We start from the raw sequence: 21,391 nt of genomic DNA on the forward strand, positions 1-21,391 counted from the left end.
ACTAGCGCCACAGTGCAACACTACATGTGTTAGCTTCCCTTATGAGTACTTGTCTTGTTCATAGTATTGCAGTTATTTTTAAGAGTCAGCTTCTGCGGCTAGGAAGACAGAGTTGGTCTAATTTCCACCCAAGTTTTATAGGTGTTAAAGCAAACATTTCAAGGACAACGTTTTAGTGATAAGAACACTATTTTTGAAAAAATCTTTTTATTTTAAAGAAAGCTTATTTAAGGGTAAGAACCGCAGAATCGCTGTCATAGATTTAGTACTGTAGAAAGAAGCTCCCTTTTTCTATATAAAACAAAATTAATAATTAATCTTAGTGATTAACAAATTGTTGGATTTTTTAAAATTGATTCATGCATTGTCATCAACTATGAATAATGAAAATTTCAGTTTGATCAGAGAAGGGAAGTGGTAGACAAAACGTGTAAAAACGTAATAAGGGAAAAACCTGCACATATACAGCCACATTTCTCAATAAGGAGCATTTATTTTCATTTTTAGATGTCTACAGAATTATTAATTACCAACAATTAAGTACTTGGTTTATTTTTTAAATTCATTGATGTTTCGTTAGGTACAAAAAAATTAATCGTGTAAAGTTTCAACTTGATCTCAGGTAATTGGCGTAGGAGAAATAACGTGTGAAATAATTTAAGCAGACATACGGACAGACGGACAGAGTTAATAGAAATTTTGAAACAAGAAAAACAAAAAATACTATTTAAAAAAAAAAAAAAGCTTATACGAAGTGTAGTGTTGTGATAAGAATTATTTTGACCATTTAGCGCTATTTCATTTCATGTAGCATTCTCAAGACGTTGTGGTCCTAGCACTGTCTCAGTCAGTTGGTAAAATGGGGGGGGGGGGAGGAAGAAAAAAAAAGTGCTATCTGCATGCATTTTATTTAAAAGCATTTACGAAAAAAAAAATAGACGGGGAGAACCTGCATTCGAACTTGTGGAGCACGCCTCCACTAGCCGACGTGCTAACCACTCTGCTAGTGAGGTACTTTTGACAAGAGAAGATTTTATTGTTATATATTGACTGTTTCACTTGAGAGCTGCGACCTATAAAGGCGGCTAATTCAGCTTATATCACCACTTTAGCCAAGTAATATTTATTTCCCTTGTTCGGGTTAGGACAAAATACAAAATAATTAATTACCAATAGTTAATTAACTAATTGGTAAATTTGATTTTTTAAAAATTGATTCTTGTGTTGTCAGGTAAAAGAAATAATTGTTCAAATTTTTCGCTTGATCCGAAATTGAGAACTACTGTGTACAACCTTTTTACCTGACAGACAGCCAGAGGGAGTTGATTTATTTTTTTAAAGACTGGGTCTTTTTTTTTTAATCGAAGAAACATAAGTCTCTTTTGTAACAGCTCGTTCCAGTGGCCAAAAAAATTCTGGAGATTCCTGAAAGAAATACTCGAGCTGAGACTGAAGTTATTTTCCAAGTGACCCTCGAACCCATGGCTTACAAAACATTTTCTGTTCAACAGATTCAGTGTAAGTTCTGATTGTAAGTTTTAATTCTGTGTTTTGATTGTAAGTTTTGATTGTACATTTTGATTTTTTTTTAAATTGATTGTCAATTTGATTGTCAATTTTGATAATAAGTTTTGCTTTTTTTTTTTTAAGGAATGAACATGCGTCAAATAATCACTTGCTTGTCGCTCCCCTTTGATAACCAATTACAAGGATGGAGCTACATTTTTTTCTTTACAAAAACATTTTTGACATTTTACTTTTGTTTTTTAGCGGCCTCTGAAAGGGGAAAAGACGCTATTGGTTTTGTGTGCAATGTCTGTCCGTGTGTCCCGTTTAAGATAGTGAAACTCTGACACCATTCAAATTTCTGATGCAACGGCTACTTTTTTCTTTTCTGAAAGCGAAAAATCTAATTTTTTAAATCACTTGTGCAAGCAGTTTTTTTTCCCATAAAAATACACCATTTTGACAACTATTCAGTATTAATAGTAACAAGCACGGGAGGCTCTTTATAAAGGAATGTACAATTATTCAGCTTCCATTGAGTTCCAAGAGTCTTAGACTCAACTTTTACGAAGGGTTTCCATAGGCCTATATTTCCAAGAGTCTTAGACTCAACTGTTACGAAGGGTTTCCATAGGCCTATATTTCCAAGAGTCTTAGACTCAACTTTTACGAAGGGTTTCCATAGGCCTATATTTCCAAGAGTCTTAGACTCAACTGTTACGAAGGGTTTCCATAGGCCTATATTTCCAAGAGTCTTAGACTCAACTTTTACTAAGGGTTTCCATAGGCCTATATTTCCAAGAGTCTTAGACTCAACTTTTACGACAAGTTTACATAGGCCTATATTTCCAAGAGTCTTAGAGTCAACTTTTACGACAAGTTTACATAGGCCTATATTTCCAAGAGTCTTAGAGTCAACTTTTACGACAAGTTTACATAGGCCTATATTTCCAAGAGTCTTAGACTCAACTTTTACGACAAGTTTACATAGGCCTATATTTCCAAGAGTCTTAGAGTCAACTTTTAGGACAAGTTTCCATAGGCCTAGAGTTTCAAGAGTCTTAGACTCAACTTTTAGGACATTCAAACCGTGTTGCAGTGCTCTCTGGTCCCCCTTCAATGGTGCATATTGAAAAATGTAATTGGTAGATTCCATTACACTCGAAGATGTTTGACGATGATACATCATGTGACTCACATGAACGAAATCTTGATGGTTCCCAGTTCAAAATGTTTGTAAGTTGATCCCTTAACGTATTTTTGTTTGTTTGTTATTGAAGGCAAAATGGCGCCACAGTCTCACAAACAAGAAAAGAAAAATGAATTATCGATTGAAAATGAAGTGAGTTTTTTGTAAAAGTCTAATTCTTGTTTGAGAAACTTTGATTTGTATAATGAATAGATACAGAGTCTTGAAATTTTTTGGAGAAGTTTCTATAGTTTATATGTAATTATAAAAGTATAAAAAGAGTTGAAATTGAAGAGTCTCAAAGACCCCACACAAAACTTCTCTAATTGATCACAAAATGTATAATTGAGCTTTAAACAGATTTAACTCATTAACGTTCTCCTTTCAGACCTAGTTGGTTTATAGGGCAGATTATTTCTGTGGCCTACGGTTAACGAAGGTGTCATGTGGCCAGCCTGTACTTTTCCCCAACTGGGTGGACTCCTGGGCGCCCAAGGATCCCGAAATTTAAAAATCGCAGTCTTCACCAGGATTCGAACCAGGGATACACAGTACAGAAACCAAGCGCTTTACCGTTCAGCCACCGAGCCTCCACTTGGTTACAAACTAACTAATAAAGAGATAAATTAGCATGTCAAACTAGATAAATGGGCCAGTCTAAAGAGATAAAGGGGCCAGTGCAAAGAGATAAACGGGCCAGTCAAAAAAGATAAACAGGCCAGTCCAAAGAGATAAACAGGCCAGTCCAAAGAGATAAATGGGCCAGGTATAAATATCTCTTTAATTGTGTATCATTGTTTAGACAGAACTGAGAAAAGTCTGAGGTTTCATTTCTGTTTGTTTGTGTCTGGTTTCTATAATGCCTTGACTGCTCGGGCACCCCTGACAGTCTGTCATTTAATATATTATTTAATGAAACAAGAGAACAAGTAAAAGAAATAGGTTGACGTATAATAGTTAACAACAAAGGTTTGATGATGTGACATTAACGAGAATATATATATATATATATATTAGATCTTAGAGTAGTTAATACAATATTATAATGTAATACTTTCAGTGAGCCTGATTTATGTACAAAAGATATAACATAATTACCATTAAGGCACACCTTAGTCTAAATGCTCCTGATACACTCCGGGCTTACGCTGCCCACAAGCAAATACAAATAAATACAACAGAGCACTCTCAGATCAAGCGTGACTTTCAAGCTTTAGTCTTTGCACAAGAAAAATATTTGGATTCAACAGGATTCTATTGACGATTTAGAGCTATTAAATAAAGAAGAAAGTATACAATTAGCCAATACAGGGGAACAACAAATAGAAGCGCCAGCAAGAAGACGTAACCACCCAGACCAAAAGAAGTGATGACGTGTACACAGTGTGTCTTCAGAAACAGCGCATATAGTATGGTGCACACAAGAGAAACACAGAACAAAGAACAATCTCAATATGCGCATGACAGTTTGTTTTCTGTTCTTCTGTAAATGAGCGACCTTCACCTCATTGCTCAAGAACGTTCACTCTTTGGTTTTGAAAGTTATAAAAATTGGCGTTTAAGTGATAATTCTATTTTTACTTTTCTATTTTTTTTTAAATATGTCAAGATAATTTTGTTTCCCTTCTATTCTCTCCAATCTCTTCTACGTCCCCAGTATCTAAAGCTGTACTTCAGTCGCTCCAGTGGACGTCTCTTAGCCCTGAGAAACAAGGAAACAAAGAAAAATGTCCGACTGACCCAAGACTTTGCCTACTATGAAAGTTACAAGGGTGGCGCGTATTCCTTCACTGCTGCGTCATTTAAGCCAGTGTCCTTCAGCCCCAGTGGTCCAGTACTTATTACTAAAAATAAGGTAGTCCTAGTCAAATGTAATTTCCATTCTACATATAGTGTTGAGTCCTAGTCCTAATGTAATATCCATTCTTCATATAGTGTTGAGTCCTAGTCCTAATGTAATATCCATTCTTCATATAGTGTTGAGACCTAGTCAAATGTAATAGACATTCTACATATAGTGTTGAGACCTAGTCAAATGTAATAGCCATTCTACATATAGTGTAGAGTCCTAGTCAAATGTAATAGCCATTCTACATATAGTGTTGAGTCCTAGTCCTAATGTAATATCCATTCTACATATAGTGTAGAGTCCTAGTCAAATGTAATAGCCATTCTACATATAGTGTAGAGTCCTAGTCAAATGTAATAGCCATTCTACATATAGTGTTGAGTCCTAGTCCTAATGTAATATCCATTCTACATATAGTGTTGAGTCCTAGTCAAATGTAATATCCATTCTTCATATAGTGTTGAGTCCTAGTCCTAATGTAATATCCATTCTTCATATAGTGTTGAGTCCTAGTCCTAATGTAATATCCATTCTTCATATAGTGTTGAGTCCTAGTCCTAATGTAATATCCATTCTACATATAGTGTAGAGTCCTAGTCAAATGTAATAGCCATTCTACATATAGTGTAGAGTCCTAGTCAAATGTAATAGCCATTCTACATATAGTGTAGAGTCCTAGTCAAATGTAATAGCCATTCTACATATAGTGTAGAGTCCTAGTCAAATGTAATAGCCATTCTACATATAGTGTTGAGTCCTAGTCCTAATGTAATATCCATTCTTCATATAGTGTTGAATCCTAGTCCTAATGTAATATCCATTCTTCATATAGTGTTGACTCCTAGTCCTAATGTAATATCCATTCTACATATAGTGTTGAGTCCTAGTCAAATGTAATATCCATTCTTCATATAGTGTTGAGTCCTAGTCCTAATGTAATATCCATTCTACATATAGTGTTGAGTCCTAGTCCTAATGTAATATCCATTCTTCATATAGTGTTGAGTCCTAGTCCTAATGTAATATCCATTCTCCATATAGTGTTGAGTCCTAGTCAAATGTAATATCCATTCTACATATAGTGTTGTTCACTTTCAACTAGTTTCGTTCCCATGTACCTTGGTGTTAGATCTTGTGTAGTGATGAAGATGAAATAGACTACAACTATAAACTAAATAGGTAGCGACTTGGTGTATCCGATGTACAGAAAGTGGTGATAGCGATACAATGTAGAAGCTATTCGCTACATTGTTGGCACTTCTTAGCACCGTGTAATCAGATCGCTAAGCGTTTCGGTTTGTAGCACAACTAAACCATTTAAATCCCAAATCTACTTTTGCTTTGACTAACTCCACTTTACTAATCCTCTCTTCCAGCACTTGGTAGCTTAGTTGCTTCACCATAAACCAGTTATCTAATGTACCAACTGTTAGTTATCTGGTACCTCATAGATAGCGATAGTAAAATAAATACATATTTCACTAAGAAACTATTTCAACTCAGCGAGATATGTCCGTCAGCCTTACCAGCAAGATCCATATCCAATGCTAAAATAGGGTCGGAACGACTGGAGCTGGCTCGGGGTGCAGTGAATAACCAGTGTGCTCTACTACTTCGTATTCAAAGGGAAATAACTCACATTTTAATATAAATACACATTTTTAAAGGTTATCTCCCTTGTGCTATATTTTCGGTGACTAATTGTAATACCGGAATGTATAAATTATTGCCACTGTATGAGTCTATAAAGAAAGGATAGCGTCTAGATGTAGCTATGACCTAACCTCTCACAGGGCAGTATTGTGGAGGAGATACACCAAACATTCAATGAATCCGTCTCCCAGGTAGTTCGGCTGTACAGGGGAGAGAAGTTTGCTGAATTTCAATGGATCGTCGGTCCTATGAACAGCAGGTTAGATAGTCTTGTTCTGTGTGTGGTCCTATGAACAGGAGGTTAGATAGTCTTGTTCTGTGTGTGGTACTATGAACAGGAGGTTAGATAGTCTTGTTATGTGTGTGGCGCTATGAACAGCAGGTTAGATAGTCTTGTTATGTGTGTGGTCCTATGAACAGCAGGTTAGATAGTCTTGTTCTGTGTGTGGTCATATGAACAGGAGGTTAGATAGTCTTGTTCTGTGTGTGGTACTATGAACAGGAGGTTAGATAGTCTTGTTATGTGTGTGGCGCTATGAACAGCAGGTTAGATAGTCTTGTTATGTGTGTGGCCCTATGAACAGCAGGTTAGATAGTCTTGTTATGTGTGTGGCGCTATGAACAGCAGGTTAGATAGTCTTGTTAGGTGTGTGGCCCTATGAACAGCAGGTTAGATAGTCTTGTTCTGTGTGTGGTCCTATGAACAGCAGGTTAGATAGTCTTGTTCTATGTGTGGTCCTATGAACAGCAGGTTAGATAGTCTTGTTCTGTGTGTGGTCCTATGAACAGCAGGTTAGATAGTCTTGTTCTATGTGTGGTCCTATGAACAGCAGGTTAGATAGTCTTGTTCTATGTGTGGTCCTATGAACAGCAGGTTAGATAGTCCTTTCTGTGTGTGCATGGGTTCTTTTAGAAAACGAAAAACAAATAGGACTAAATGATTGAATGGTCATGTCTGCACCTATTTTGGTCAGTTGTTGTTAATGCTATTTTAGAATTCACAGATCTATTTTCAAAATGTTGACCACGCCCCTTATATATATATATATATATGAGATCTAGTAGATCATAGTATGTTCCTATTTTGATACATGGGTGGTTTTTTTGTTAGTTTTATCTGAAATAAATAATTCTTATATGGTTTTATCTCATCTTACGGAGCAAGAAAAATGTTGGTCATACATTTTTCATTTCTTTATCAGTTATGAGCATGCTGTCCAAGTAATCTCTCGGTACACAAGTGATCTGAACAGTGGTCAGATATTTTATACTGACTCAAATGGCAGAGAAACCATGGAACGACGGTCAGTGTTACCTTGATTAAGATTGTGATATTAATTTCTATCATAATCCTAATGCATTAGATAACAAGTCTCATCACTCAATATTACTGTTACGATAGTCACCAATTCGTGTCGTGGTTAGAGAAACTTGATGGTCAGTAGAGTGTGGTGAAGACAGGGCCTGCTTTAGGCATAAGCAAACTAGGCAGCAGCCAGCGGCCTTAAATTGGTTGGGGCCTCGCACAATAAAAAAAATTTCGATAAAAAAATTGTCAAACCTGGATTAAATTTTAAACATAGCAGAGATCTATGTCTAGTAGTCTAGCTGTCACTACTATACCTCAGAGTTTATTCGTGATTGTCAAGATCTACTCGTTAGACTACCTATATTGAAGAAACATCTTGCTTCCTATCGGTAAATACGTCAAAACGTTATTGTGAGTCTTGTGCTTTAAAACTTCAAAACGCAAAGGAATAGCGTAGAATGTAAAACTGTTCCCCTTTCAAACTATACTACCTATAAGGCAGATGATGTAAAGGTCATCTGTTTCTGTGGCCAACGGTTAACGAAGGTGTCATGTGGCCAGCCCAACGACCAGCCACCTTTCCCAACTACTGTCAGATACCCATTAGAGCTGAGTGGACTCAGAGATCTCCAATAATCCGGTTCGGAAGCCAAGCACTTTACCGCAAAGAGGGGGTTTACTAAGTGTTATCACTTGTCAGCATTGATTGTTTCAACCAAACAATTGAAATCGAGTTACTTTATTGTATGGTGTTTATTTTAATTTTTCTGTTTTATTTGGGGCCACCAAATTCAATTCTCCTAGGGCCTCAATTGCCTAATGCCAGTTCTGGCAAAGATTAGATAATTCATCATTCGGTTATGTTATGGTCCTTTCGCAGCCCATCATTCGGTTATGTTATGGTCCTGTCGCATCCCATCATTCTGTTATGTTATGGTCCTGTCACAACCCATCATTCTGTTATGTTATGGTCCTGTCACAACCCATCATTCGGTTATGGTTATATATTTTGATTGTACTCACCAGACGATACAATAGAACATTGATAGATAGACTTCGACAAGATACAGTCTCAAGTAATTACTACCCAGTAACAAGCAGCATCTACATTCAAGTCAGTTGATTGACACAATTTACAATTTTTGAAATCCTTTTCTTTTTCTTTAATTTCATTTATTGTTGTATTATTTCATAATTAACATTTTGTCTTGGTCAAGTTTGATCCTACGACTGTCAATCTAGCTGCTTCATTAAAACAGAAAGACAGGTGTGAGACAGGTGGGAGACAGGTGTGCATGTTGTCTCCCTTTCTCTTCTCTCTAGCCGTCGACTACATAATGAGGACAGCAATGAATCAGACTGCCTTCTTTATTCCATGGCGTGAACAGCATCGAATGACAGACTTAAACTTCGCTGACAACGTTGCACTACTTGAGTCTACAAGTAAAAAGACACAAGAAATGTACAAGAAATAACGGAGAGCCTAAATAGAGAGGCACCAAAGATATGGATCAAACAAACATTGTTCCCCCACCAGACTTGACGAGTCTGATCTTGAAGAGTTGGATAAGTTTACTTACATGCGTCCTAGCAAAAGAAGGGGAAGCTTGCCATGATGTAGCATGTCGAATAGGAAAGGCAGGGAGCGTTTCCCAGAGGTTGTGGACTACTTGGGCATGCCAAACTATTGGACTTGAGACAAAAATCCATCTGCTTAACACAGTCGTGATACCAACAGCAACAAATGCATGTGAGACATGGAAGTCATCTGCCAGAATTGAGAAAAGACAAAATGTGGCTCAACAGAAATGGCTGAGGCGTATTTTAGGAGTCAGATACAGAGCGTCGCGGGTCATGTCCTCCAAAAGAATGAATTAGACATACTAAGAGTTGCGATGACGCGGAGGGGTTACATTAAAACATTTTTAATTCGTCTAATAAATACATTTCTTTGGTTAAAAAAAAAGCCCTGACATATTTTAATTACTTCCTAGACGATGTTTGGTGAATTATTTATAGGATATAACATTAAGTCTGTCAAACTAATCCATGGTATATGTACACTTAGTGAGCTGAGCTAAGTTTCTATTTAGAGTTAGAAAGACACAAAGATAAAAGCACATTTCTTATTCCATAAGCTAGGACTAATTCATACAAGTGCTCATTTTCCCTGGTGCTATTAGAGCATGAAAATTGTTGCATGACCAATCAAAGTTAAAGTCTTTAATCGGCATGCTCGATTAGATTAACTCATAAGATAGAAAGACAATCTATACTTTATTTTAAAAAATATATAACAATTTTGTTACAATAAACTTCTGTAATCAGATTTGAAGTGTTCCACATTGATAAAACGTTTTCAGTTTCTTTCTTTGAGTATTTCATTGCATAACATTATGGCGTTTTATTTGGACTAATTTATAGCAACTATTCAAAATTATGGAATAAGATTCATTGAGTTTCATTCAAACTAGTCCCTAAATTGTTACCACTACGCTTATTTCAGGACCATCAAAACGATTTACAACTAACAATCCTGCCAGACAGATGTCAAGGTGGTAGCAGTCTCAACTCTGGACAGATCGAACTCATGGTAATTAGGTCCGACATTTTCAGACAGTCTGATACTGTACACATCAGAAGTAGATAGAAGGTTGAAAGTAAACAGCCAGTAGTGATTACATATGTCCAACCAGTAACCGCAGCTTTGTATTAAGTTACCAAAGATTGGCCTCTTTAGTTAGGCCTACATGCGAAGTTTCAAAAGGTTAAGATCTTCTCTTGAGAAGTAAATGCCACTTTCCGTAGTGATCCAGTTGTCTGCTTCTTACTGCACATCGAATAGCGAAGTTGTCAAGGACAGATGGCTTCCTGGTCGAGTGGTATGCGCTCTGGACTGTCGTCTCGATGGTCCCGTGTTCAAACCCAGCTCACAGCAATCTCCAGACGTCCTGCGGCAGACTGGAAAGATCATAGAAGGAAAAAATCGTCAATCCTGAAGGAACATGTGTGAATGAGTCCACCCAATGACACCCTCTTTCAAGTACAGAGTACTCTCACTGACGTTTGGACTTTGTCTTGGGAGAGAGAGAGAGAGAGGGGGGGGAGGAGGGCAAACAATGTCTTTTTAAAGAGCCCTAGAGATCATTTAAAACTACTGAATGAATACAATGAATCTATTATTGGCGTAAAATAACAAGCGAAATGGGTTAAAACTGCAGTAAATATTAAGAAAATTATTTACAGAAATCTTAATTTCGTCTTATTGTTATATATCTTTAGCTTGGGTTGGTGTTTGTGTTGTTCATTGTTTGTTGCAGGTAGTGTAGTTGTTATTGGTGCTTAGTAATGACTGATAATGTTTGTGTTGTATTTGTTACTATTGGTGTTTTTGGTGTGTAATATTGTTTTTGCTGTTGTTAATTGTAAACTTGCCTGTTCATTATTGTTGTCCATTGTAAACCTGGTGTTAATGTTATTGTTAATAGTAAACCTGGTGCTAATGTCTTGAAACTGGCTTCTTGTTGAATAGTAAATGATGTAACAATTTTTTACTAAGTTCTGAGAGTGACGTTAAAAATAATTCACATTTCGGAGTCTTTTACCGTTCAAACAAGTCGTGTCTGTTCAGTGACAAAGACTTTGGAAGTTATGACACCATTGTTTCACAAAGTGATGAATAATAAAAGTACGTTTTGCCAAGAGGTTGACTGTTTGATTCTTGTAGGTACATCGGCGAACATTTACTGATGATAACTTCGGTGTTGAGGAGCCACTGAATGAACTGGGAAGGGACAATCAAGGCGTTATTTATACAGGTCAGTTACTCTATAGTGAAACTTACTTTGCATTCCTCAAATGTTACTAAATATGTAGATTGCATTTGGGCACTCACCCTTTCGCTTCAGACTCGTACAATTCCTTATTTATAAGTGAAATAGACTTTCACGACAGACGCTTTTAAGTAACCAATCAAATGATTCAGTCGCCAGTTCCTGCAGCCATATATATATATATATATATATATATATATATATATATATATATATATATATATATATATATATATCAACAGAAGAAGCCATTGTGTTTATGTATATATACATAAATTATATACATAAACACCATAGCTTCTTCTGACTCGAAAGACAATAGATGAGTCACTGGTTCCGGTTTCGTCTTGAGACACTGGGCAGAATCTAGTGTGACTAATCAAGCCATTTCTGGAGCGGCAGTCATCCACTGCTCTCGACATGAAACTCAATCGCTATCACCTCTCCTCTAGTGCTATTTTAATATAGTTGCTGAGATCATTCCACCATTTCAAAATCCCTTACAAGTTAAGTATCAACTAAGTATTTACTGGAAAGATATCAGGGAGGCCTAGTTGTGAAATTTCATAATTACGGACAGACATTTTGATTGTTTTGTTGTTGATTTTTTTCATCCATATTTCACAAGGGAAACACTTTGTATGTCTGGACACAATCGAAAGGTCAGCTGGGATGATCAAACATTTATCCAAAGTGAAACAACTCGAGCCCACGGTCATGTTTACTCCCGTGTCTCCAGGCTCTAAGCTGGACTCGGCCTTTAAGATAAGACTGCCCAATGTCGCTCCAGTGAACAGAACTCTCTATCTCATGGACAGTGGACCACACATGGACCCTAGTTTTAATTTTACATTTGTAAGTTGACCTTTCCTTTCGATAGTTTTGTGGTTAATATCTGCTTGGACTGCTACTTTTGCACACTTGCTGGTGGAACCCCTACATGAACAAGGTCACTTTGGTCACCGTTTTAACCCTTTTCATTGATGTCAAAAGTTTACAAGAATGACCTTAACCTGTGACTTTCTCATAAATCGGCGGAACATGTTCTTACAAACTGACAGGAGATGGGATGAAAGGCGGAGCAGTTTAGCTTAGTGTTGATGGGACACGCCAGCTTTAATAATGGCAGCCCATCTAGGAGAAGGAAAACTCCTGACTCCAAATTGCCACTTTGTGGCGATATAGGGAAAAAAAAGATACAACAATGGGTCAGAGGTACTCACAAATAACGCAACACACAAAAAGATAGCAAATTATAGAAAAGATGTGGGTTAAAACAAGCTGTCCTTTAAGCCTTGTTTTGAAGAGCTGTTATACCTGGCTGTAGTTAATATCTATATGCTCACTCCCCATTGATCTCAGACAGACAACCTGCCACACTACTTTCAAGATGAACATTAAGACCTACCTGTTGAAATTTTTTTTAGATTAGTTTGTCCCGTGTTTGTGTTTGTAATGTTATTAAGGCGTCTTCAGACTACATTTTGTTTGTTAAGAGCGCTTTATAAATAAAATTATGGTTATTATTATTACATAGTTTTAGAAATGATATTTCAAATAATCGTAAGTAGCTGTTGAAACGACGAATGCATATAAACATTTTTAAAGTGTTTTCTATGAGTATGTGTATACATCTAATAGAAGACTTAATTTATTTGTACCCCAACAAACCCCAGCCCTTATGTAGTAGTATCTTCTAATCTTGTTTTAAAAATGGCGTTTTGTATGTAAAAACAGTTTTTATCTTTAACTTGAAGAAACAAAAAGATTTGTATTTTTCAGAAGATCAACAGTTGGTGTTACTAAAAGGATTTTGGAATTATTAAAAACGCAATACACTCGATGGTGGAATCCTTTTTTCAATAGCGATTTTGATTTTTTGCATATATTGGAGATTTTGGTACATGGAGAAAAATCTATAGTTAGCAAGCTTCTTGGAGTATTCGGTGTACAATATAATAAAAAGGCGTTGATAAACTATGTGTTGTAAAAATATGTATGTTTACGATTAAGCACGCTGCAGACCCGCAGAATCAAAAGTTTTTAAGCTTTTCTCTTCGTAACTTTTATGTAGTTGGCGATTTCAAGGTCAATTGAGCGTGTTTGAACTTGCTAAGCTTATCGTGAAAATCCCCAATAGCGTACCTGACAGACCGAAAGACATAAAATATAAAACTATTAGCTAAGAAACGCATGCATTCTTTCATAGAGTTCCTGTCAGAATTCTCAGAGAAACTTGCCATTGAAAGAGACAAAATATGGGATGAAACAAAATGAGTGCGACTGTTGAATAAGACAAAGGAATACAAGAATGTTTACTAGAGTTATTTCAATTTTATAAATAATGAAAGTGTAGATGAGATGGACTATCCCTACAACCTGTACTATTCCGTATATATTTTGACTGATTTCCTTCAATACATATTTCCTTTGATTTGGTTCTATTGTATGACATGATTCACTGTCAAAAGTGACTCAAAAGTCCTCCGTCAAGGTACAGTGGTGGGAGCATGAAGAAGGGGTCGTCTAAAGAAAATCTGGCTGGACAATTTAATAGACTCTCTTGATATCCTGCTAAGAACAGTTACTGACCGGGAAAAATGGAGAACTTTAATTAAGCGAACTGTCACAGCACCCTACGACAAAAAATAAGGGACAGATGATGATGATATGTTGTCTGATGCTTCTGTTGAGAGATATGCAATTATAATAAAGCTATTGTTTGTCTAATGAAAACCTTATTTAATAAACGCTCAACTGCTGCTTGTGTCGGCTCTACTATATCTGTAGGTAAAGGCATGTAGAACTGTTGGGTTATGTGGCCATTGGCTTCTGGATGACAAAGTGCGGGATGGCGAAACACTACTGACTTTTTTTTTTTGGGGGGGGGGGGGGATCTGACTAATCGAATAGCTTGTTCTACTCCTACTGCGTTGCCGCTAGGTGAAGTTGTGGACTCGGAGTATCCATGGTTCGTGTCCTAGTCAGGACTGCTTATTATTTCGCTATTTGTATTCACCATCTACTCTCTTAGTAAAGCTGGTCCCTAACGCTCCCTTTATATATGTAACATATGCACCAATCTTTAACTCTCTACAGCAATCCTTTCTAGTTGGTCCACTCCCTGACAACATCCACGTAGTGACACTGGACTATTTCTCCCAAGAGTCTCCTCACCTGTTCCTGTTACGGCTGGAGCACATTTACGAAGTAGACGAGCACCCCGTCTTGTCTGAAGCTGTAATGTTCTCACTAGATGTGAGTTAAGTCTTACGAGGGTTAAAATAGAGGGTGTGTGTGTGTGAGAGAGACGGAGAGAGAAAGAAAGAGAGAGTACATGTGTGGGTGTGTTTAAGAGGGAGGAAGAGAGAGAGAGAGAGTACATGTGTATGTGTGGAAATGATGCAAAGGACGCTAGTTTTTTTTTTTTATTATAAACTTTTGTTTTAACCCATGCAATCCAGCAGCAGCTATCATTTATCTCTAAATCATTTCTCTTTGACCAGAACAAAAACATTTTTTGTAATTAAGACACATTCAGTAATGATTCTTGCATAGTCTTGTTTTACACATAAATCATTAATTTAAAAAAAAAATCTATCTGCTAGCATTTTGCTTTTTTGTTTTTCGTTGCCTAGGAACTGTTTATTAACCTGGCAGTAGTTCAGGTATGGGAGACAACTCTCGGCGTTTACCTGAACCCCAACACTGAGAAACTCAACTGGACCTCGAGGGACTTAAAGTCACCTCAGTTTTCTTGTAAGTTTCACTTAAAGTCACCTCAGTTTTCTTGTAAGTTACATTTCATTTAAAGTCACCTCAGTTTTCTTGTAAGTTACATTTCATTTAAAGTCACCTCAGTTTTCTTGTAAGTTACATTTCATTTAAAGTCACCTCAGTTTTCTTGTAAGTTACATTTCATTTAAAGTCACCTCAGTTTTCTTGTAAGTTACATTTCATTTAAAGTCACCTCAGTTTTCTTGTAAGTTACATTTAAGTTGCTTAAGAGATTTACATCTAGACAATCTAAAGGACAAGAGCATGGAGGCTCTAGCGCCTGGTTCTTCGTTTTAAATGTTCTGGTTCGAAACTAATAATCGTACTATCATAAAGCTTCATTTTCTTGTTTTGTTTTGTTATTAAGAATCGAAACACAAACAAAATAGTCATTTACCATCATCTCAGGTTCTAGGACATAGGCTACCAACCAGCTTCCTAAAGGCATCTCGGTTCTGGGCGAGTAACTCCAACTGTCCCCATGTCTTGCCCATCTGCTTGGCATCTGCCTCCAAATCGCGGCGCCAAGTCATTTACCACACGTAGACAACTTGAAGATGTCGGCTGCTTCAGAACTGAAACACTTTCCACATGGTTCCAGGTTCGAACCCTGCCCGCTGCTAACACCCCCCCCCACACACACACACACACCATTTTGAGGGAAGTGCGGGCTATGATGTAAAAAAAATCTTCATATCGGTGGGAAAGCCCAAATCCTTTAAAAAGAACAAAAATGAAAGGCTCGAGATTGCTGCATAGCCCATAGGTTAGAACATAAACAAAATGAAAGGCTCGAGATTGCTGCATAGCCCATAGGTTAGGACATAAACAAAATGAAAGGCTCGAGATTGCTGCATAGCCCACAGATAGGACATAAAGCTGCTTATCAGGCAGATTCTCTTTTATGAAGTCTGGCAAAGTTTGACCAATACCTTGTTTACCCATAGCGGACTCTACACAGACTCATGAAGAAAATAAAACCAACAATTCATCCATTGTCTTTTGAGAATGAAGGATCCATGTATAGAATTCTAAAATATAATTATATGTAAGCTGAAAGAAATATCCCCAAAATAGCATCTTGGGTGAAAATAACAGTGCACACGAGATGCAAACTTCAGTAACTTACTATTTCAAATGAAAGCGCCGCACCCACTTCGTGCACAACGATAAAACCAAGATAGTGGTTCAGGACACTCAGCCAACCCTAATTGCAACCAATCATATTATAGGGTAGTATCAGTATGTCACGTAAAATTTAAAAAAACAAATTATCATAATCTAAAACTCTAGCTTTTAATTAATATATTTAGAAAATACTCAATGAAAATTGACTTTAATTAACAGAAACATTTTCTTGAGAAGTACAATATTATTGAACTTTAATACACTGGTGCCATAGGTAGGTGGGAGGACCGCACTGTTTGACACCGACCCTAGTGACGCCACTGCTTCGGTACCTTTTAAAAACACAACATTGTGTTCTCTTAGATTCTAACATTCATTACCTGACAAAGACGATCTTATTGAGACCAATGGAAATAAAAACGTTTATTTTGAAAGTCGTATTTGATCCATGGAAGATTCAAGGTAAAGTTTTTTATGTTGCGCTTATGCAAATATATTGTCGAAAATTAAATGTGGAATGAGGTTGTTTCAAGTGAAAAGAAGAGTATGTGTATGAAGGAATGGTCTGATTATTTCTTATTTAGATAGAAAGTGAGACTGTGATGATGGAAGTACCAGGGAGAAAGTGAGACTGTGATGAAGGAAGCACCAGATAGAAAGTGAGACTGTGATGAAGGAAGCACCAGGGAGAAAGTGAGACTGTGATGAAGGAAGCACCAGGCAGAAAGTGAGACTGTGATGAAGAAAACACCAGATAGAAAGTGAGACTGTGATGAAGGAAGCACCAGGGAGAAAGTGAGACTGTGATGAAGAAAGCACCAGATATAAAGTGAGACTGTGATGTAGGAAGCACCAGGGAGAAAGTGAGACTGTGATGAAGGAAGTACCAGGGAGAAAGTGAGACTGTGATGAAGGAAGCACCAGATAGAAAGTGAGACTGTGATGAAGGAAGCACCAGGGAGAAAGTGAGACTGTGATGAAGGAAGCACCAGGGAGAAAGTGAGACTGTGATGAAGGAAGTACCAGGGAGAAAGTGAGACTGTGATGATGGAAGCACCAGGGAGAAAGTGAGACTGTGATGATGGAAGCACCAGGGAGAAAGTGAGACTGTGATGAAGGAAGCACCAGGGAGAAAGTGAGACTTTGATGAAGGAAGCACCAGGGAGAAAGTGAGACTGTGATGAAGAAAGCACCAGATAGAAAGTGAGACTGTGATGAAGGAAGCACCAGGGAGAAAGTGAGACTGTGATGAAGAAAGCACCAGATAGAAAGTGAGACTGTGATGAAGGAAGCACCAGGGAGAAAGTGAGACTGTGATGAAGAAAGCACCAGATAGAAAGTGAGACTGTGATGAAGAAAGCACCAGGGAGAAAGTGACACTGTGATGAAGAAACACCAGGGAGAAAGTGAGACTGTGATGAAGAAAGCACCAGATAGAAAGTGAGACTGTGATGAAGGAAGCACCAGGGAGAAAGTGAGACTGTGATGAAGGAAGCACCAGATAGAAAGTGAGACTGTGATGAAGGAAGCACCAGGGAGAAAGTGAGACTGTGATGAAGAAAGTACCAGGGAGAAAGTGAGACTGTGATGAAGAAAGCACCAGGGAGAAAGTGAGACTGTGATGATGGAAGCACCAGGGAGAAAGTGAGACTGTGATGATGGAAGCACCAGGGAGAAAGTGAGACTGTGATGATGGAAGCACCAGGGAGAAAGTGAGATTGTGATGATGGAAGTACCAGGGAGAAAGTGAGACTGTGATGATGGAAGCACCAGGGAGAAAGTGAGACTGTGATGATGGAAGCACCAGGGAGAAAGTGAGACTGTGATGAAGGTAGCACCAGGGAGAAAGTGAGACTGTGATGAAGGAAGCACCAGGGAGAAAGTGAGACTGTGATGATGGAAGCACCAGGGAGAAAGTGAGACTGTGATGATGGAAGCACCAGGGAGAAAGTGAGACTGTGATGAAGGAAGCACCAGGGAAAAAGTGAGACTGTGATGAAGGAAGCACCAGGGAGAAAGTGAGACTGTGATGAAGGAAGCACCAGGGAGAAAGTGAGACTGTGATGAAGGAAGCACCAGGGAGAAAGTGAGACTGTGATGAAGGAAGCACCAGGGAGAAAGTGAGACTGTGATGAAGGAAGCACCAGGGAGAAAGTGAGACTGTGATGAAGGAAGCACCAGGGAGAAAGTTAGACTGTGATGAAGGAAGCACCAGGGAGAAAGTGAGACTGTAATGAAGGAAGCACCAGGGAGAAAGTGAGACTGTGATGAAGAAACACCAGGGAGAAAGTGAGACTGTGATGAAGGAAGCACCAGGGAGAAAGTGAGACTGTGATGAAGAAACACCAGGGAGAAAGTGAGACTGTGATGAAGGAAGCACCAGGGAGAAAGTGAGACTGTGATGAAGGAAGCACCAGGGAGAAAGTGAGACTGTGATGATGGAAGCACCAGGCAGAAAGTGAGACTGTGATGAAGGAAGCACCAGGGAGAAAGTGAGACTGTGATGAAGGAAGCACCAGGGAGAAAGTGAGACTGTGATGAAGGAAGCACCAGGGAGAAAGTGAGACTGTGATGAAGGAAGCACCAGGCAGAAAGTGAGACTGTGATGAAGAAAACACCAGATAGAAAGTGAGACTGTGATGAAGGAAGCACCAGGGAGAAAGTGAGACTGTGATGAAGAAAGCACCAGATAGAAAGTGAGACTGTGATGAAGGAAGCACCAGGGAGAAAGTGAGACTGTGATGAAGAAAGCACCAGGGAGAAAGTGAGACTGTGATGAAGAAAGCACCAGATAGAAAGTGAGACTGTGATGAAGAAACACCAGGGAGAAAGTGAGACTGTGATGAAGGAAGCACCATGGAGAAAGTGAGACTGTGATGATGGAAGCACCAGGGAGAAAGTGAGACTGTGATGAAGAAAGCACCAGATAGAAAGTGAGACTGTGATGAAGGAAGCACCAGGGAGAAAGTGAGACTGTGATGAAGAAAGCACCAGGGAGAAAGTGAGACTGTGATGAAGAAAGCACCAGATAGAAAGTGAGACTGTGATGAAGAAACACCAGGGAGAAAGTGAGACTGTGATGAAGGAAGCACCATGGAGAAAGTGAGACTGTGATGATGGAAGCACCAGGGAGAAAGTGAGACTGTGATGAAGAAAGCACCAGATAGAAAGTGAGACTGTGATGAAGGAAGCACCAGGGAGAAAGTGAGACTGTGATGAAGAAAGCACCAGGGAGAAAGTGAGACTGTGATGAAGAAAGCACCAGATAGAAAGTGAGACTGTGATGAAGGAAGCACCAGATAGAAAGTGAGACTTTGAGGAAGTATGTACCAGATAGAAAAAGAGACTTTGTCGAAGGAAGTGCCAGATAGAAAAAGAGACTTTGATGAAGGAAGTACCAGATAGAAAGTGAGACTGTGATGAAGTACGTACCAGATAGAAAGAGAGACTTTGAGGAAGTAAGTGCCAGATAGAAAGAGAGACTTTGATGAAGGAAGTACCAGATAGAAAGTGAGACTGTGATGAAGGAAGTACCAGGAAGAATAAGAGATAGGGGCAAGTAGAAAATAGTTTGTAAAAAGAAAAGACTATTTTAGAAAGACACGCTAAGGATTGTAAACCTAGCTTTAGTATTAATTCATCTGTGATTGGGACCTGCGTTTGTCGAGACGAAAAAGGGCCGAATACCCAATCGGAAATATCGAAGTGAAGAATATTTTCAATCTTTGATTTAGGTCGTCATAGAATAGTACGTAATAGACATATTAGGCTGAAGGGAGGGGCGTGTTGATTAATATTCAAATTATCCTATCGGGAAAAAGGCCTTTATCGAAGAAGTTCCATTTAATTGTATTTAATTTTTCATCTTTCTACGGACCCCTTCGGCCGTCTCGCGGACTTCTGGGGGCTCGTGGACCACAGTTTTAGAACCACTTGTTTTAGCCAAGTGAAGTGATAAAGTAGCAAACTTGATTGCCCCTAGCACATATTGAAAAACAAAAGCCTCATTTCTAATCAAATCTTTAGTTTGGCCTTCGTACTAATTAATCCCATAAAGTATAAAGCCATGGAGTAAATTGTCTGAGCAAAATTTGTGGTATTCCTGTGAGCAAAGTACTGTGCGTAAGAAGTGATTGCTCAAAGTCCATCTAGTCCTAACAGTGTGTGAGGAAATACTACCCATGGAAGATAGATGACCATTTTGTATTGAATAGCTGAAGAGGATTACTTTGCCCAAAACACACACGCAAGTTTCATAGTCTCAAGGAGCAAAGTCAACATTGTTCAGATAGTGTTCATTGTCCTTGTTCCTTTGTTTCCTGTTACAGTCATGTGAGAGTTCTCATCCCTCTGTTGGATAGGTAGCACTCCCTCGAAGTCTTCATCCATATAGTTTTTATCAGTGGGACACTAAATGCGTATTTAACTCTTATGAATATGTATATTCCTTGTACTTGGCGTTACTTTGTTTACAGAAGAGCTGACTACAAATGTGTAGTTGATAGTCTTGTACTTGTCAGACCAATCTTGTTGGCATGCTATTGGTGAACTAGTTCAAGAGATTCAAGCTTCAAAGAAAAGTTTCCCAGATAAAAATTGTTCATATTGTTCCTGCTACGCAGGTCCCATTACAGAAAGAGTAAATTTAAATTGAACAATTTTATGGATTTGTTTTAGTTCATATTTAGATTCGTTTAGTCTCTCTTTTTTTTTATCCCAGTTTTTAACATATTTAGTGAGCTGAACTAGACTATAGGAATGAAAAATAAACCTATTTAAAAGGATTCAGTTTCGAACTTTTTAAAGTTACGTCCTATGCCACCTTTCCAGTTACTGTATTATAACTCCACAAAACATTTCTAGCCATTTTTTGATTGATTGATAATGTGGACAAATAAGGTCTAATAAATACGCTGACTAAAATATTTGATACAACATAACACATAATACATAAATAAAGCATTAAATTTCATTCCGGTATCTCAGTAAGTCGAAAGTCAGACTAATTTAAATATAATTGAGTGGAATCAAGTTTTGCATTTGCATCCGTGGTAGGATTTATATTCTCATCACTTATTCCTGAATTTCTTATTGTGTTGTTTTTTTAGCTCCGTAACAACAGTTTTTAATCATTGAAACTGACACCA

At 38.0% G+C, this 21,391-nt stretch overlaps 1 protein-coding gene across 3 annotated transcripts in view; it reads left to right on the forward strand.

The window, feature by feature from the left end:
- The window catches only part of LOC106056300 (lysosomal alpha-mannosidase-like), a 45,290-nt gene extending 24,387 nt beyond the window's left edge, over positions 1-20,903 (forward strand). For all 3 annotated transcript variants that reach the window (XM_056021496.1, XM_056021498.1, XM_056021497.1), the window contains 13 exons: positions 1,392-1,518; positions 2,787-2,848; positions 4,353-4,550; positions 6,338-6,456; positions 7,400-7,501; positions 8,533-8,620; positions 10,013-10,099; positions 11,234-11,324; positions 11,968-12,194; positions 14,439-14,597; positions 14,978-15,098; positions 16,608-16,706; positions 20,720-20,903. In XM_056021496.1, coding sequence (XP_055877471.1) covers positions 1,392-1,518; positions 2,787-2,848; positions 4,353-4,550; positions 6,338-6,456; positions 7,400-7,501; positions 8,533-8,620; positions 10,013-10,099; positions 11,234-11,324; positions 11,968-12,194; positions 14,439-14,597; positions 14,978-15,098; positions 16,608-16,706; positions 20,720-20,742 — 1,503 coding nt within the window. In that variant the 3' untranslated portion in view covers positions 20,743-20,903. The remainder of the gene's footprint in view (positions 1-1,391; positions 1,519-2,786; positions 2,849-4,352; positions 4,551-6,337; positions 6,457-7,399; positions 7,502-8,532; positions 8,621-10,012; positions 10,100-11,233; positions 11,325-11,967; positions 12,195-14,438; positions 14,598-14,977; positions 15,099-16,607; positions 16,707-20,719) is intronic.
- The last annotated feature ends 488 nt before the right edge of the window (positions 20,904-21,391 follow it).

The sequence above is a fragment of the Biomphalaria glabrata genome, chromosome 2 (genome assembly GCF_947242115.1).
Source record: "Biomphalaria glabrata chromosome 2, xgBioGlab47.1, whole genome shotgun sequence".
Lineage (NCBI taxonomy): Eukaryota > Metazoa > Mollusca > Gastropoda > Planorbidae > Biomphalaria > Biomphalaria glabrata.